The 19,135-nt window shown below is 36.3% G+C and overlaps 1 protein-coding gene across 3 annotated transcripts in view; it reads left to right on the top strand.

Moving 5' to 3' along the window:
• SLF1 (SMC5-SMC6 complex localization factor 1) overlaps nucleotides 1-19,135 on the top strand; it is a 77,523-nt gene that overhangs the window by 50,366 nt on the left and 8,022 nt on the right. For all 3 annotated transcript variants that reach the window (XM_047731572.1, XM_047731571.1, XM_047731570.1), the window contains 3 exons: nucleotides 16,651-16,796; nucleotides 17,786-17,949; nucleotides 18,719-18,849. In XM_047731572.1, the coding sequence (XP_047587528.1) occupies nucleotides 16,651-16,796; nucleotides 17,786-17,949; nucleotides 18,719-18,849 (441 nt within the window). The remainder of the gene's footprint in view (nucleotides 1-16,650; nucleotides 16,797-17,785; nucleotides 17,950-18,718; nucleotides 18,850-19,135) is intronic.

Consider the following 19,135-nt stretch of genomic DNA (forward strand, 5'->3'; position numbering starts at 1 on the left):
TCCTGGGATCCGAGCCCTGCACCAGGCTCCTGCTCTGTGGGGAGCCTGCTTCCTCCTCTCTCTGGCTGCCTCTCTGCCTGCTTGTGATCGCTGTCTGTCAAATCAATAAATGAAATCTTTAAAAAAAAAAAAAACAAAACTTGTTATCATTCGAGTAGAAAGCATTATCTTTTATATGGGGCATGGAGCCCAATGCAGGACTTCTCAGGTCTCTTCCTGCATAAATACTTAAAAAGAGACAATGAAATTCATTGACTCAGAATACTTATGTTATAAAGCCATTTAGATTAATTTGGGTTATATCACTATTTAAAAAACATTTGGGGAAAAAAAAATTTGTCCCGTGTACCTGTTGCTTTATATTTTCCCCATTATAAAAAGATGCTACTATTTCTTTCCCATTGAGTCTGGTGACACAGCAATGAGCATGGAAAAAGCAAAAATAAGTAATTTCTATATAATTTTCTCACTCTTTCTCCTCCCCTCCAGTCATCAATTCTGATTTTATTTCCTTAAAATAAATGGGTGGAGGAGTATTATTTAGGCAATGTGATAATAGAACTCATTTTCATGTGCTTACCTTATGAAAGGTTCTGCTAAACTCTTTTGGTTTCCAAAGTGAAGAGGGCTTCCAAAAGACTTAAGGTTTAAAGTCAGTTTGGGAAACTGTGAATCTTTTGGTTTCCTAAGTGAAGAGGGCTTCCAAAAGACGTAAGGTTTAAAGTCAGTTTGGGAAACTGTGAATCTTTTTATTTCTCTCTCTCTTATATCCTAACTTCCTAAAATGAACGTGTTGTTTAAAACAAGTGAGTTTGTGGCCCTCCAATATAAAAGATCATTTTCATATACTTTAAAAATTTTAGATTGTTAATCTTTTTTGTTACACTTGTGTTTCAGCGCATCTAGGTTTTATGTTAAAGAAAAAATTCCTGAATATGCTGTCAGTCACTTTAATGCTTTGAAGAGAGATTCTAGAATAGGAATCAAGGATTAAAACTAGGTTCAGGATTTATTAGATGATGCCCTCTGCAAAGAGAGGTCTCTTTTTATACTACTGAAGTTAGAAGATTTTTTATCTAAAGCATTTTATCTTCTTTTTTTTTTTTTTCTTTTTCATTGAGCTGAGGGGTGATTACTGTTCCTTTTGTGGAGTAGCTGTCCTTTGTTGAATGACTTTTTAACATTTCTTAGCTCAATTCAATTTTCCTTTAGAATCTTTTCTTATTATTTCTTTCACACAATTCCTACTGGGTGGTTCTTTTGTTACTGTTGTTGTTTTAGAAAAGCAAATTTCTGTCATCATTTGCTAGCATCAGATCTAAACATTCAGCTAAAAGGATTCCCCTGCTTTTATTCCATAATGAAACTTCTTTGAGTTGGGGCACCCAGGACAGGATTAGCAGTGGCTTTATAGACTTCAGTGACTTCAGAGTCAGTATATTTATAGGTGTTGTTTCAGGTATGTATTTGGTCACCTTTACAGAAATATAATTTATCTTGTAGTTTAGCAAAATGCAGGAAATACAAGCCTATACTAATTGGGTTCTCCATACATGAGCTTCAGTGGTTGCTTCTCTCATATTCTGAATTTTCCTTTACTTTAAAGCAAAGTATTATTATCCAGTCTTATTTTCACCTTTCATATGACAAGTTTAAATCCAGCAAGTTTTAGTCTGACTAACTTCAGCTAAATCTAGAATTAGTGTTACCATTACAATTCTTCTTTTTTTCCTTTTAAGAATTTATTAATTTATTTTTGCAAGAGAGGGAGAGTATATAAGCAAGCATGTGCTTATGAGCCTGGGTTAAGGGGAGGAGGGACAGAGGGAGAAGCAGACTCCCACCCAGGGAGCGGGGTTTGATCCTAGGATCCTGACCCAAGCCAAACACAGACACTCAACCTACTGAGACACGCTCCCCACCATTGCAATTCTTTCGACATACTGAGCAATGACTTTGCTTCCCCAGATACATTTGATCATTTAACACTCTAATTGAGATTTAAACTATATCCATGTTTGAAATTATTTTTTTTATTTCTTCTCAAAGCACATAAAATTGGTCCCTTAGGCTTCTTAATTTAGCTACGGTAGGTGGTTTTAAAAATTTATTTCTAAAATGGTTCAATTTACTATCTTTCTAATTTTTTGTTGTTAGTATGCCTTGATTTTTTACCTTTGTCAAGAGAAAAATCAGGTGAACAATTTGTCTTTAAGAGAGCAGTAGCTTTTCTATATAATATGTAAAATTAAAGTGTTTATTATGGACTTTATAGTATAATACTTTTATCTGCACAAGTGGACCAGGTATTCTAATAATGTCTTTTTGTCAGCATGTTGATACTTTGGTGAAGAACTATTCCTTTTTCTCTATTGCTACCCCCGCCATCCCATCCCCCCCCCCTTTTTTTTTTACTATTTTTTGGCATTGTCTTTTTTTTTTTTTTTTTCCTTAAGATTGATTGATTTGAAAGGGAGTGAGAGTCCCAAGCAGACTCTGCAGTAGCTGGGTAGCCTGACATAGGGCTCAATCCCACAACCCTGAGATCAGGACCTGAGCTAAAACTAAGAGTTGGTCACTTAACCCACAGAGCTACCCAGGTGCTCCTCTTTGCATTATTCTTTAGCTCAGTTACTATTTTTTGCTTTTCCTAAGTCACTAGTAAAAATGTTATAGTTTGACTGTTACATGACATCCAAATGAAGATAATGGTCCATCTTTCTCATTTATGGCCAAGAGTACATTCTTGGGTTGTTTTCTTTGTTTTTAATTTAAATTTTTTTTCAGTGTTCCTAGATTCATTGTTTATGCACCACACCCAGTGCTCCACACAATACGTGCCTTCCTTAATACCCACCACCAGGCTCACCCAACCCCGCATCCTTCTCCCCTCGGAAACCCTCAGTTTGTTTCTCAAGAGTCCACAGTCTCATGGTTTGTCTCCCCTCCAATTTCCCCCAACTCACTTCTCTCCAACTCCCAATGTCCTCTGTGATATTCCTTATGCTCCACAAGTGAAACCATATGATAACTGACTCTCTCCGCTTGACTTAGTTCACTCAGCATAATCTCCTTCAGTCCCATCCATGTTGATACAAAAGTTGGGTATTCATACTTTCTGATGGAGGCATAATACTCCATTGTATATATGGACCATATCTTCTTTATCCATTCGTCTGTTGAAGGCATCTTGTCTCTTTCCACAGTTTGGCGACTGTGGCCGTTGCTGCTATGAACATTGGGGTACAGATGGCTCTTCTTTTCACTAAACATCTGTATCTTTGGGGTAAATAAGCCAGTAGTGCAATTGCAGGGTCACAGGGTAGCTCATTTTTGTTTTTCTTAGTGCAAAAGTATAAAATTCATATTGTGATGCTACTCAGATTCAAATCTATTAATTTTAGTTTAGTAAAACTGTTGTTAGTTTTTGTAGAAAATCAAGGCAGAAGATCTTTCACTAGGTAAGTAAAATCCTTTCTCCTTTCCATCAGATCTCATGTCTGTCAACCCACATTGACGCCATTCTCTTTTATTTCTGAACACTTGGAACAGAAAGTTTTCTTATCTCCTTTTCTGTATTTTAAGATAAAGTGATCTGAAAGGGGTATTTTTATGGCTAATTGAAATTCCTGGTAAATTGGCTTAAACTAAGGGTTTGCAAATTTTTGTGTGTGTGGTACCACATAGTAAGTATTATTGGCTCTACAGACTCACAGTCTATCCTCAGCTCTGCAGTTGTAGGAAGAGCAGCCATACACAATATGTAAATGGACATGGCTGTGTTCCAGTAAAACTTTATTTATAAAGATAGACAACAAGACATTGTTTTCTAACTTAAATTTCTCCTGTTTTTACTGGAAAGAAAACATGTCATCACAATCTACAGTAAGATTTTTGATATCTTTAGAGAACTTTAATAAAGCTTCCTATGCCCTTCTCCATCTACATCATTATCCTGATAGTTTTTCAAAATCTTTATTCACTTTCATTTTTAAAATCTCTATTATAATCCCTCTGCATGCTTCAGGCCTCTTTTCATCAGTATTTTTTCATAATTTTACTAAGGATCTCATCAAAATGTTTCTATTCTCTTCATTTATTCAGCAATTTTTTATTTCCACTCTACCAGGCGTTGGTCTAAATGCCATGTACACTGGAAGGAGGTGAAACAAAACATGGTTCTTAAATTTTTGGAGCTTTTGGTGGGAGAAATAGACTACAAGTAGATGCAAATCCATCATTTAAAAATGCCAAGTGAGGGGCACCTGGGTGGCCCAGTGGGTTAAGCCTCTACCTTCGTGTCAGGTCATAATCTCAGGGTCCTGGGATCAAGCCCTACATCGGGATCTCTGCTTGGCAGGGAGCCTGTTCTGCCCCCCCTCCCCACACTGCCTCTCTGCCTATTTGTGATCTCTGTCTGTCAAATAAATAAATAAAATCTTTAAAAAAAAAAAAGCCAAGTGATTCAAACAAAAGCCAGGTGTTGAGATGAGTGAACTTACACTTTATACCACGTAGGCAAGGAAAGCAGTCCTACAGGATAAGTAGGAGTTGGGCAGAGTCAGGGAAACATCGCCCATTAGAAAACACAACATTTGCCAAAACTGAGAAAGGAAAAAGTGGGGCCTGTGTGAAATCTTACAGTAGCTGGCTGCTGGCAAGATGCAAGGAGAAGAGTAAATAAAGGCAAAGAAAGAGTTAGAAGCCATTTTAATGAGGAGTGGCATGATGTGATAAACTTTTGAAAAGATGATCTAGGTTTAGCTCTCTACAGTTATTGGTCTCTGCCATTCATTCATGCATTCAGGTATCTTTCAAATACTAAATGTTTGTTATCTGCAAGTCAGTGACCTATAACCTGTAAGGGATTCAAAAATGATCCTGTCCTTAAAGGGCTTACAGTCCCGTGGCTTAGTTTCTTGTGTTCTATTTTTCATCTATTTATTATTCCCTTTAAATGTATTATCTGGTAAAAGGTGGATCCTTTATGATTTTAGTGTTTTCTGTTGTTTTTTTTTAAGCTATCAAATGCTCTTTCTGGATGAATAATTTCATTTGGATTATCTCTTTTGAACTGTACAGTGAAAGTTATTTCTACTTTCTTTTTGCCTCCTCTTAGAGGTGATAAGAGATCAATTGGTTGTAGTAAAGGCTATGATGATAGGCTTTTTTAAAAAATGTGTAACCAGGGACGCCTGGGTGGCTCAGTTGGTTAAGCCACTGCCTTCGGCTCAGGTCATGATCCCGGTGTCCTGGGATCGAGTCCCACATGGGGCTCCTTACTCAGCAGGGAGCCTGCTTCTCTCTCTCTCTCTTTCTCTCCCACTGCTTGTGTGCTCTCCCTCTCTCTCTCTCTGACAAATAAACCAATAAAATCTTAAAAAAAAAATAAATATATAACCAGACATTTTATGTTCAAAAGAATTGTTTCAGAATAGAAAAAAGTTTTTGCGAACCATGTATCAGATGAGGGGTTATGGGGTATTTAGGTAACTCAGTTGTTAAGTATCTGCCTTCAGCTACTGTCATGATCCCAGGGTCCTGAGATCAAGCCCCGCATCGGGCTCCCTGCTCAATGGGAGGCTGCTTTTCCAAACTCTCTCACTCTCCCCACTTGTGTTCCCTCTCTCACTGTCTCTGTCAAATAAATAAATGAAATCTTGAAAAGAAAAAAAAAAAGTGAGGGGTTAATATTCAAAATATAAAAGAACTAACAAAACTTAATAGCAGACAAACAATCTTTTAAAATTTGGGCAGAGAAGCTAAAGATACATTTTTCCAAAGAGGACATCAAAATGGCTAACAGGCACATGAAAAGATGCTCAGCATCACTAATCATCAGGAAGATGCAAATTAAAATGACAGTGAGATAACTCCTCACCAGTTAGAATGGACATTATCAAGAAGACAAGAGCTGATGTATTTAAAAGGATGTGTTTAATAAAAGGAGGGGGGACCTTTATGCACTGTTAGTGGAAATGTAGAATAGTCCAAATAAAATGAACGATAATATGGAGGTTCCTCAAAAAATTAAAATTGATCTACCATACAATTAAGTGATACCACCTTTGGGTTCATACACAGAGGAAGTGAAAATAGCATTTTGATGAGGTTTGTGCACACCCATTGTCACAGCATTATTCACAATAGCCAAGATATGAAAAAACCCAAATGCCTGTCATTGGATGAATGGATAAAAAATATGTGGTGTACCTACACAATGAAATATTACTCAGCCATGACAAAGGAGGATATTCATTTGAAACAACATTGATGGACCTTGCGTGCATTATGCTAAGTGAGATAAGTCACACAGAGAGAGACAAGTACCATATGATACTGCTAACATGCAGGATCTTAAAAGTCAAACCTGTAAAACCAACACCACCGCCTACAACAACAACAAAAAAAAGAGTGAAATTGATGTGGTGTGATGTTGGGGTGGCTGGAGTGAATGGTCCAGAAAGAATTCTTAAGACCTCTTCAGTGCAAAAAGATGTTTCTGTTTTGTTTTGTTTTGTTTTTAACACAGGGATCTTAACCTTGGACAGAAAGAGCTTCCTTGGGGTTATGAGGAGGGACTGATTTTATAGTTTTAAGTTGGGAGGGGTTAAGGATAGGATTTAAGTCTCTAAGGGATTTGGAAGCAAGGTTTTTAGGACCTTGAGGGGCTAGCTGTTTATAGGAAAAGGTCATTCATTTACTACAGTCTATTAAAACCTTAGTCATGAGACGCTTCAGATGTTTATCAGCAAGCCCTATGTTTGGAGGATGACTGCTAATATACATCTTTTTTGGGGGGATAGAGATAAAGGAAGTTTCCAAAGGGATTTTGTATGTTAAAGAATTACAGGATCCTGGAAGTTGGGCTCATGTCTAGCTGGTTGTCTTTTGCCTCTGGCAAAGCATTAACATTGAGGCAATTGAGTTCCTTGAGGAAGGTCACTCTGCCTATCTCAACTACTTGTCAGTGGGCTACAAAGGAAATTTAATTTCTCTTATACATTTATTTTGCCTTTGTTCTCCACATCAAAATATAGGATGGGAAGTGGGAGGTAGGATTGATTTGTGTTTAGTGGTACAAACTTAAAAAGAGTAGTAAATAAGCCACAGAGATCTAATATACAGTATAATGAATACAGATAATATTATACTATAATGAAGTTATATAATGTTACTTCAATGGCAGTTATGTTACAGTATGTAAATGTATCAAAGTGACTTGGCTGTACATCTTAAATTTATAAAATGTAACATGTCAAGGTGATTAAAATCTTCTGATTATCATTCTTCAGTTCATTGCTTATGCAGTTTCAGTAATACTTATAGTCTGGTAGGTTGTGACTAGTCAGTTGTAACAAAAGGTTATAAATAACTCCTTTCTATTTTCCAGTTGTTATAGATTATATTGCAGTTGAGGCCATTTTGGAAAGGATTATTTGAATTCATCCTGTCTTTGTGGGACTAATTGGATCTACTTAACATCTGACTGGAGCCATTTGCCCAGATGGCAGTGTGCCTCAAGGCAAGAACATCAGGTCTTTAGGCAAGGCAGAGTTTCTAACTTAGCCTGGGCACTTTCTATATTTTGGGCTAGATAATTCTTTATTGTTGGGGACTCTCCTGTGAACTGTGAATTATAGGGAATTTAGTAGTTTCCAAGGCTTTGACCACTGGATGCCAGTAACACCTCTTACCCTTGTTGTGACAACCAAACCTTGCCAAACGTTCCCTGGGGGAAAATTCTCCACCCACTTAGTCCATTCTTTTTCATTGCTCCCCCTCTTTTACCCTCCTCCCCCCAAATGAACAGATCAAACAATCAAGGACTGTAAGGATACCATCCCTTAGCCTTTTGGTAAAGCATCTGAATAGGAAAGAACTTTAATTGGTTGTCAGGTGTCTTTTCAGCCTAAAGAAACTCAGCCTCTGACTACAGAGGTCAAGTTTTATGCTTTATATTGATAATTAGTTTATCATTCTGTTCAATTTTAAAAATGCATTTAACCTGTTATGTTTATTTTACTAATTTTATTGACTTTTCCTAGTTCTTATTTTTCCAGTGTTAGTAGTGATAGGGGAACCGAAGATGATACTCCAAAATGTGCCACCTTGGCATGTGGATTAATTTGAGCTAAAGACAGTTGAAGACCAGTAGACTTCAGGAAGAGCAAAAATTTTTCCTCCCCTACAGTTGACCACAGAGAGAGTAATTTTACTGCTTCCTCTGGGGCTGCTCATGCTGAGATCCTGGGACCATTGACAGAAAGCCAGCAGAAGGTAAGAATTCTTACCATGTCAGTGTCCCAGATCTCTGCCTATGTGGTCCGGTGGAAACAAGAATGGTGAGAGTCCTCTTTTTCCTTTTCTAAATACAGATTAGCAGGAGGAAGTATTTGTGAAACTAGTTCCTTGTGTATAGTGACTCTGTTCAGGGTTTGTTATGAGTAATCTTGATTTTTATTGATCATTTTCCTCCCAGATATGGTCACTGTTTTTCTTTGTCTTTCTGCTGTGTCGTTGGTCATAAGGAGGAAAACCATAGGGTATAACACAAGCATAAACCCCATAAACCTACTTTTTTGAACCACTGGCCACACAGACTGGTGAGTTCATGTTCTCATCAAACGGTGTATGTTTAGACAAACTTTGTTGTGCATCAACATGCACATAAGGTAAAGTCAGTGCAAAATTGAGGGGCACAGGTCAAGCATTTAAAGGCTATTAAAGTGCCCACTACCTAACTCAGGACTCTCATATTAGGATAAATTGCCCTAGAGCAGGTTAGATTGAAACTAGGTCACCCACCAACCTCAAGGCAATTTCTGTGCCATGAGATACTTGGTAAAAAAACGCGCAATTCCCCAAAATGAACATCCCTATGAAGTATTACTCTGGCTCTGAGAGACCCAAGTCTCAGTGTACATGTAAGAGAAACTGGATGAGGTTTTCCTTTTGTCTTGTTCTATGTCCTGAGAGCTTGACTCAAGTGAGAATATTCTTCCATTGTTTCTGCCAGCTGGAAGGTGCACATACCAGCATGCCGATTGGTGGCCAGTTGAATAGACTAGGGTTCCAAGACATGAAGTCATAAGTAGCACTCCCTTTGTCTGACTGCAGGCTGTGAGGAGAGTTTGTCATGAGAGGCCCTAGTCCAGAAGAGGCCTTGGTCATCTCAGCCTATGTTGTTTTAGTACTGCTAGAAAAGTCCCATTCCAGTAGTGTCTGTCCATTTTCACAGATTAGCATGTCTGTGACTGGAGACATTGTTTTCACTATACCTTTTTTACTCTTAACAACCAAGGTAGACTCTGAATGATCTTGGATCACAGGGGCTGCATCTTCTATACCTTGCCTCTTGTGTCCGTGGTAAAGATTGATTCTTTTTTTTTTTAAATGATTTTATTTATTTATTTGACAGAGAGATCACAAGTAGGCAGAGAAGCAGGCAGAGAGAGGGGAGAAGCAGGCTCCCTGCTGAGCAGAGAGCCCAACACGGGGCTCGATCCCAGGACCCCGAGATCATGACCTGAGCCGAAGGCAGAGGCCCAACCCACTGAGCCACCCAGGTGCCCCGTTAAAGATTGATTCTAAGCATGAAAAGTTGCTTCTGGATCTTTCCACAAAAAGGTTTACTGGTTTGAATTGCTATTAAGATTAGTATAAGATCCCTCATGTCAATGGACAGGCAATAAATCCTTTGTAATACAAAAATATACAATTGGTTATATATAAAAGGAAAAATTTTAGGGAGCTTTTTTGTCTTATTGGTACCGTGTAAAGACCAGATTTAAAAAGAGAGACCCACAAGAATATAAAAGCTAACCTTAGGGACTCCCTTAATAAGATTAGAGAAATTCGAACAAAAAATAAAGTCCACATCCCATATAAACTTCCCATCTTAAATTCCAGCCCCATCTCCTCAGCAGATTTCTTTAACTTCCCAAATTGCCCTGTCTTCCCCCAAAATTCCTTAAACACCCAGGAAACTGCATTTCCTTCTACTAAAAGATTTACCTACAACTTTCCAGCCTCATCTGCAAGCTCAGAGTGTACTGGTTAATAGTGTAAATGCTGAAGGCTAGGAAGTAAATTTAGACAGAAGCACCTGTTATGAGCAGTCGGCCTCCTTTGCAATTTCTTAAAATTCCTCCTGCTTCACAGGGGGTCTGTAATCAGCCCCTGCTACTTCAGGCCTTCCTGTGCAGTGTCCCTTGAGGATGTTCCTGACCCATGAACACCAGTAAATCTTTAACATCTCTTACCTCTACTTTCAGAAGACCTACCAAATTTAGTGAACAGAAATATTAGTGGCCATTCACAACTCCACTAGGGGGGACCTTGATTAGCTGCAAAAGAGTATTCACCAGACCCATAGTTGTGCTGTAGTTAACTGACAAGCCAGATGGATCCCTTAGGAAAAATCCATCTCTCTGAGGAAACAGGACCAGAGTATCTCTTAGACTCTTTTACAAATGATCAGCTGACGGCCTAAAGGCTAATGTTCAGGGTCTCATAGAAGCAACAGTAGAGGCTTTTTCCCCTAAGATGAATTGGTCCAAGGTTGGATTGTGCAATCAGAAGGCCTTTGAGTTTTGAAACATTACAGAAAATTTACCAAGGGTATATTGCACTAAACCCTAAAATTGTAGATACAGAAATCCTTAGGTTTCTATCTTAGTTGGAAATCTTTTCCATGATATCCTACAGATCTTTGCAAAACCAGAAATGAAGTCCTAGAAACAATTACCGTCCCCCAGATCTTCCCTATAAATCTTAAAATACTGGTAGATATGGTAAAAGATCGGAACATTGAAAATAGAATTGTCCTGCACTTAAGAAAAGGAAAGAAAAGTTTGAATAGCAGTCTCCCTACATTCCTGACAAATCATAGGCACATATGCCCCAGATCTCCATTCTGGAGAAAACTTGGATACTTGGTGTATTTGCAATATAAGTTTTCAACAGTCACATACTCTAAGACCTAAGATCCATTCTTTGAAATGTAACCTTTAAGGAGAAGTTCTTTTTATCTGAAGGAGTAAGCAAAAGAACTATTTGGAAATAAAGCTAATAAAAAATCTTAAATATCATCTCCATAAATACTGAAGAGCTTTAGTCATCTGAGCAGGTGAATTTAACTTATTCGAACTATCAAAACAAAATTTGGATCCAACTGCTTTTTTATAAACTAATGAGTTTTACATTATCATGCCTATCTCCATGACTAAAAATTTAAAACAAAAGGGCTGTTTGCAGGTGTGTGGGGGCGGGGTGGGGCGGCAGGTAGATGTATAATATTATTCTACCTCTGGATAGTATTGCTAAAATTATAAAAAGAACTCTACATTAAATAATCTTAACATTCTCAGAAATACATCAGACTAATGCAAATGCCTTTAAGGTCCACATAATCTGGGAAAGTATTTAGTATTAAAGCTAGTTTAAGTTCACTGGTTTAATTGCAATAAACATGTCTTTAAAATTGCCAACATTGAATATAATGCAGACATAATTTTTACTCTACCTGACTTTATTAGTGAAATAAGTTCACATTATCTTTAAAAAAAAAAAGTTGTGAGCAAGAAAAATAGGTTGGTTGATGCCTGGCTTTGTCTAATGTCTTACGACAGTTTCATGGGTAATCTAAACATAATTGTTAGGAGCAAGTGATTTAGGCAGATGTAAATGGGGTAAGAGTTTTTAGGTGAGTTTTTTCTATAGTAGTTTTGTTTTATGGTATGTGTAATTGAATAGCTTTTCCAAATCTCTTTGGTAACTTCTTAAACCCTTAGAGTTTTGCTAAGTCAAGTTAAATGATAGAAATTCATTGAATACCTAGATCATTTCTAAATTGATGAAATAGTGAAACATAAATTACTGTTTAAAGGTTTTTCCACTTCTGGTTTCCTTTTACAGAGGAACTAAAGATATTTGGTGTGTTAGTGAACTTGTCTTTTGTCTCTTTGACACATTTACTGAGAGGAACAGTATACTTCCAGAGATTGTAGAGTGTATTCAAAATTTGTTGGTAATACCGCAGTTGTCTACTTCCTAATTTTCACTAGAAATTAAATATTCTGAGAGTTAAGAATTGTAACTAATATATGTAATTAAAAACTATTGGAAATAATAGGGGAAATAACTGCATGCAAGGAAAGTAAGTTGAATTTTTTACTAAAAGAAGGTAAGAGGTATGGAGATGTGTTTTTGGTAAGGAAGAAACAAATAGTTTTGTCTTGATGTTTCATAATGTGAAGGAGAAAGAATTTTTACCTTGTGTGCTCAAATCAGCTAAAAGTAAATGTATTCATTGTCATTTTTCTAAATAATTTTTTTTAAGATTTTATTTATTTATTTGACAGAGATCACAAGTAGGCAGAGAGTCAGGCAGAGAGAGGGGGGAAATAAGCTCCCTGCGGAGCAGAGAGCCAGATGCAGGGCTCGATCCTAGGACCCTGAGATCATGACCTGAGCCGAAAGCAGAGGCTTAACCCACTGAGCCACCCAGGCGCCCCTTAAATAATTTTTGATATCAATAATGTACTTTATCTTTAAGTAATACTAAAAGTATTCTTAAATCTGCTAAAAGGACAATGTTTTCATGGAAGATCCATTTGCTTTTGATAACGTAAAAGGTTTTTCTTCACCTTTAAAATAATCTGCTTAGAAAACAAAGATTCACTGTATTACCAAAATAATTTCTTATGTTGTCTTTGTCAAGTCTTTGATTATGTAAGAAAATAGTCTTCTCTTAAGAGCTAAGGTTTTGTTTTTTGCTTTGTTTTTTCCCCAGCTAAATTTCTATATTTGAGTGCAAAGTTTTTGTCACTTTTGTGAAATTATTTCACAGTGGCTTATCCTGTTTGACCAAGTGTTGTAAAATCTTTTGATATTCTTGACAAACTCCCCCAAATCAAATTCTAAATGAAGTCTTTTTTTACTTTGAATTAAATTTGGGATTTTGCAGAGGATGTCTAGAATATTATAAAAGGTCTGTTCTCTCTCCTTGTCAAATGAGCGATTTTAAACTAATTAGGTTTAAATCACATGGGGAAATATTGTCAAATAAGAAGTAATACCTAAGCCTTCTTTATGTTGTATTTATATAGGTGTATGTAAGTGTTCCAAAAATAATAGAAAATTCCCAGATATCTGATACGCCCTGGTATATGTTATCACTTGTAATTCTAGCTATCATTTTCAGGAGTATGCCACAGAAGTAACCAAATTTTCTTGTTAATTGAATTGTAATGAACTCTTAACAGACCCTTTTTAAGGGTCTTAAGCCATTTTTAAGTCTGTTGTTTACAGAGTGTTATTGCTCTTCTCTGTTGCCTTTGCGAATACATTTCATCCTCCAAGAGATTCATGGAAAGGACCCTGACAAATACTCTAGAATACATGTTTCTGATCATTTTAAGATCATAACATTTAACTGGGTAAGAATTTGCGCAACTCTGATGAAGAAACATAGCTTCATAAAACTGCAAAGATTAAGATCAACAAGAATTAATTTTATGAGACTGAATGAACTACTGAGAATGGTAATTTTTATGACTTTGTTTACAACATTGCTGGGTAAATGTTATGTTTTTCCACTTTTAAGGAAACTTTACAACAAATTGGCAAAGTATACTATCCTTTGTAAACAAAGATGAAGTGCGTACTTTCCTCCCTACCCGATCGCTCTGGAAGTCAGAAGCTTCTTAGCATTCTTATTTTCATGGCAGTATAGCTATTTGCATAAGTTCAATAAGAGTCTGTTCTCCTTAAAACAGGACACAATTGGAAACATTGATTGTATTGCCAAAACTTTGGCTGAAATGTCATATTTGAGAATGTGCATAGAATCAGATATGACCAGACAGCTTTAAGGAACTAAAGCTGACTTCATGGAGCCATTAAATCCCCTTGGAAAAACAGCCAAGGGTTCCCAGCAGCCTTACCAGGTAAACAAGGTTACTTGCTGCCAGGCTCAGAAATCTGGATGTTTGGGAGACCTCAAGAAAAGAGGAGTTTATCCCCATCTGTAGGTATAACAGACAAAATCTGATGACAGGACCTTGGCTTGGCTTTCTATTCTCAGGATCTTCTGAAAATTCAGTCTGAGGGGTGCCTTTTTGGCTCAGTTGGTAGGTCATACAACTCTTGATCTAGGGGTCATGAATTCAAGCCCCACACTGGGTGTAGAGATTACTAAAAAAAAAAAATACACAAAACTTAAAAAAAAAAAAAGTTTAAGATTCATTATGAAAAGTTCCAACAAAGCAGATTTAGAAGAGCCTATATGATCAGTAACTATTCTTGCTGCACTTATGTAAATAATCAGGCCAAGTTTACTGAAACTGAACTTAATTTTCAAATGACTTAGTCTTACTGTGGTTGAAATTGATTAAATGGAGGGGACTGTAGAGAGAAAAATTGTTTCAGTACCATACACGTTTATGGATATCAAATTCTATTGCCGTTCATCGTCTTTGAGGTCTTGTTTTCTGCCCATAAACTGGACTAGATCCTGAATTCTTCTAGTGCCTCCAGTATTTGGCTATAACTGTTCAAACGGACACTTCTAAATTTTCTTCCACCTTTCAGACTTGGAAACTCTGAGAACTGAAACTCCCCTTTTCCAGAAGCTGTGCAAGCAAAAGCTGGACAACTAGAGAAATTACCTTATGCTTACCTTATGCTTATGCATGGACTGTCTTTATGCCTGTTGCTGTGTGGCCCCTCAGAAAACTCACCAGAGACAGTGAAACTGAAAACCATGAAAATCTTTCAGATTACCATTGCCTGCCCTTATTACATCTGAAGATGTTTTGAGCCAGACATGTAGAAATAGAGATTTAGATTATAGTCTGCCCCAACCATCAGCATTTGCTCTTCTTTTGCTTCCATAGCAGTAACTCTTAGCAGATTCCTGATATTTTGTACAATGTGGACCCTAACTTTGGGAGCCCACCAGCATCACTATGTCCTGAAAAGAGGCACAGCTCTTTTAATTGAGCTGACCCTTTCTCAGGGCTAAGATACTGGTTCAGTGAGATGGAGCAATCTACCAACTCAAATTCTACAATGTGAAACTTCTTGGGAAGTTACAAAGGCAGAAATGAAGGGAAGCAGAATATGCCACCCCAGAATGTGCCACGTTAGCATGTGGGTTATTTTGAGCTGAAGACAATCAAGGATCATAAGACTTGGGAAGGACTCTTCGTTACTCCCTAAACTGCCTAAAAGAATTTAGATAGAGGGACTGGTCCAGGAAGAGAGCCACCACCAGAGATAACTACAAAATGTATAAGATAGATGTGGTAAGCTAGGTCAAGTTTGGCAGAGCCTGTTTGTTCAGATTACTCTCTGTGTTTCATTGTATTTTACATAGCATGTCAAATACTTGTTAACCAAACATTTGCTTTTCTCATCTTCCTAAAAATTTGTCTTCCTTTCCTTTGAAGCCCCAGACCCCAACTCTCCTTCTCCTTAACTCAGGAGGGCATATAAACTTCACTTACCTGTCTTTGAACCTTTCATGTCTGTAAGGTTCCCATATGAAAGGAATCAAATTTGTTTTTCTCCTATTAATCTGTCTTATGTCAGTTTAATTAATAGACCAGCCAAAAGAACCTAGGAGGATAGAGGAAAAAATTTTTCTTCCCTCTAGTAGTGAATCTGCTGTGCTGTATAACATCACAACTTTTTTCTCCTGTTTTAGTTTTAGCTCTTGTAGTGTCTTGTTGATTGGTCTTATTTATTCTTTATAGTCCACTTTATCATCCATTCTGTTACTTATGCAGAGACTATCAATGGAGAATTCATAACAGCAAATAGATTATTTTACGTGACAAATAGTCATTCCAGTTTTTCATTACTTTCAGTTCTTTCGTATATGCAGAACTTGAGGTTTTTGGAAGAAGAGATTTAGGCTTTTGGATTTTTTTGGGTTTTGTTATTTAAAATTTTAGTTCCCTCCCCTTAATTCCTGTGGTAGAGTGGGTACAGACTTCTAAGGAAGTCCTTATACATTCTTTTGTCTTAAATTTTCCTTTCCTGTACATTTATTCCTCCTCTGCAGTGATAGGATTCACGGATGTTGTCAGGGGAAAGGGTCTAATTTCTTTCTTCCTGTCAGCTCAAATTAAGTAACATATGTGTCCATTAAAAAAACTAAGTATTTGTTGGCAAAAGGCGCAACGCTTTGTGGGAAAAGATCTTTAACATTAATCAGAAAATACAGTAATACACAGACTTGTACTCCTGGGGCTAATAATGTATTATATGTTAATAAAATAAAATTAAAAAATAAAAAAATTAAAATTAAAGAAGATATAGTAATTAAAACCTCATACCTATCTATTCATATATTATCTATTGATTCATGTGTGTATGTATCTAATTTCAAGATTTCTATTTAAAATAATAAAAAGAAATGATTGTTTCGAATATGAGAATATGTGCCATAAAAATTTTTTTTTCTTGAAAGGCAAGGAATAGGAGTATTAACCCTTATGGGGGTTGAAAATTATGGGGCTGAATCCTACTGGTATAAGAATCATCATTTAAACGAATCAAAACCCATGAAGAAAATATTCTGTAGACAGAACTTTTATAGGGTATAGCTGTAACTATATTTACTTCTCTTGTTTTGTCCAGACTTTTCTTCACAGGAATTAGAGATTTTCATTTGTTCCTTTTCCTCCTCCTGGCTTCAAATGTTTGTTGCAGAGGCAGTCTTTAAAAAGTTGTGTTTACAGAGTTCCATGAGTGTTTCTGCTGAGCCACTCTCTCTTCAGAAAATGGTAAGACCACTCTATTCTTCTAATTGCCAAGAAGTGAGTTCATAAATTCAACTTTCAAATGTGTTTTGGGATTTCTAATAATTGGACAGAAAGTGTTAACCTTAAATCTTTCAAATTTATGTGAATCTTTGTAATCTTTCAAATCTATGTAAGAGTGGTTATTTTTCAACACCCAAAATGAAGTGTAATTAGTGATAGAAACTTTAATTACTTGAGAGTAATTAAGGCTTGATGTCAGAAAAACAATGCAGAAACTTTGTTTCCTAATCATTTGCCATAGCACATAAGATAATTATTTTGAAAAGATCTAGATCCAGAAAATTTTTATGTAGTATTTAATGGCATTTAAAAAGCAAAATTTGTAAATGATGCCAAAGGTTATTTGTTTTTATCTTTATATACACATATGTAAACTGCATGTGACTCAAAGTTTTCCAGTTTTATCTTGGCCATCTTTGATTACTATCTACTGTCTTCAGCAGTTTCTTCAACAAAAGAGAAATATGCTTGTTCATTAGTCGGATTGGGCAAATACTGTTTTGCAGCAATCTTTTGTCCTTAACAACTTTTGCTCTTCTTAGTCCACTCATTCCAGACTTGTTTTCTGTTGAAGGAAGGCATTACCAAAATGGAAATGACAAAATACAGGTTGTACATAAACCATAAATATTTAAAATATGCAAACAAACCATAACAAGTTGGGCATTAGACTAATCCAAATGAGAACTTTGCTGAAAGAGTATCAAAAGTGAATTTGAAAAAATAATTATTTACAAGAAGATATTTTTCTTTTTGTATCTGTCATGTTAACGACCTGGAACTAGAAACTTTCTTATTGTTCTAGCATGTTCAAATGAGAAAGGATAACAATGGTGATAAAACCCAGAAAATATAACTGATTGTAATGTTGAAATGAATCAGGTAATTTCTTTTGACTGCTTTCCAGGTGTTCATAGTTGAGAAAGCAATATAATACTATTTTGCAACAGGTATATTCCTATTTGCCAGCTTTGGGGAAGACTGGTGTGCATGGGACTGGAAAGACGCAGATACCAAAGAAAATAGGACAGCGGCCTTGCCTTGAATCTCAGAGAGCCTTATTAATGCTGAACGGTGTGAAACAGAAACAAGTTGAAGGGCTGCCAGAGTTACCGTAAGTGATGCTTATATATCAACTTTTTTTTTTTTTAAAGTACAGTCCTTTTTTGGAGACATTCCTTAAACTTTATACTTACATTGTCTGAATTATACTGAGTAGCAGAAAACTGAGTTTGAGACTTATTAAAAAAGTACATATGATCAACATTATTGCTTTAATTCAAGGTACCTGTTTTCTTTGTGTTAAGACCAAGTGCTTTCCAAAAGAAATACAACTATTTTTCAGATTCTTTCACACTATTTTTGCCTGTGTCTTAAATCACTATTTGTATATAATAAAGATTGGTTTTCAGAATGCATACGCATGTAAGATACTCTGAATTGTTGCAGTAGCTTCCCCCACATGCAAAACCTTTTCTAAAAGTATGCTGTAAAAAATTCAGAAAACCTTAACATGTTTTTAGGAAGAATAGGATCAGAATATGAAAATAAGAATGGGGAGCAGGAGCCTGCATTTGGAGCTTAGCATTTTGCTTTTTTATCTTTGCCAAATGTAGTTTACTTGGGCTCTTCCTCTGCATGACATTCCATATTCATAAACTTTTCAGTGAGCAATTGGGGGTACAAGGTTAATAAAAACGAATGCATAAAAATTTGTTTCAGCACATTTGGAATAAATATAAAAAGCAAGCAATAAAGATTTGAGTGAATAAGGGGGTTTAAATGAACAGGAGGCTAGATTTTAAAAAGTACTCACTATGTAATGTACACTGCCATGCCTTGGTGAAAAACAAGCTTTCATTTTTTTCTTACTTTATTTTCAGAGAGCTGAACCTTGCTAAATGTTCATCGTTAAAAAGATTGAAAAAGAAGTCAGAAGGAGAATTATCGTGTTCCAAGGAGAATTGCCCCTCTTTAGTTACAAAGATGAATTTTCACAAGACTAATCTGAAAGGTATTGCAAGTATCTAAGTTAATTTATGCTAAGAACTTCTCATGGTTGTAGTCAGTATTTGCAAGTTTTACACACTGGCCCCAATGAATCCTTGAACTTGACTAGTTCCAGAAAATACCTTCTTCGTTGGAATATTGGTGTTTTTTTTTGAACTGTCATGTGTGCAGAGAATGTGATTATTTAATATTCAGTATAATAGAACATTCTCCCCCCTTCTTTATCCCCCTCCTCTCCAGATATTAGCTCATATTGAGCTCATTCCAGACTTGCCCGCCTTACTTTTCTA

The sequence above is a fragment of the Lutra lutra genome, chromosome 5, assembly GCF_902655055.1.
Source record: "Lutra lutra chromosome 5, mLutLut1.2, whole genome shotgun sequence".
Taxonomy (NCBI): domain Eukaryota; kingdom Metazoa; phylum Chordata; class Mammalia; order Carnivora; family Mustelidae; genus Lutra; species Lutra lutra.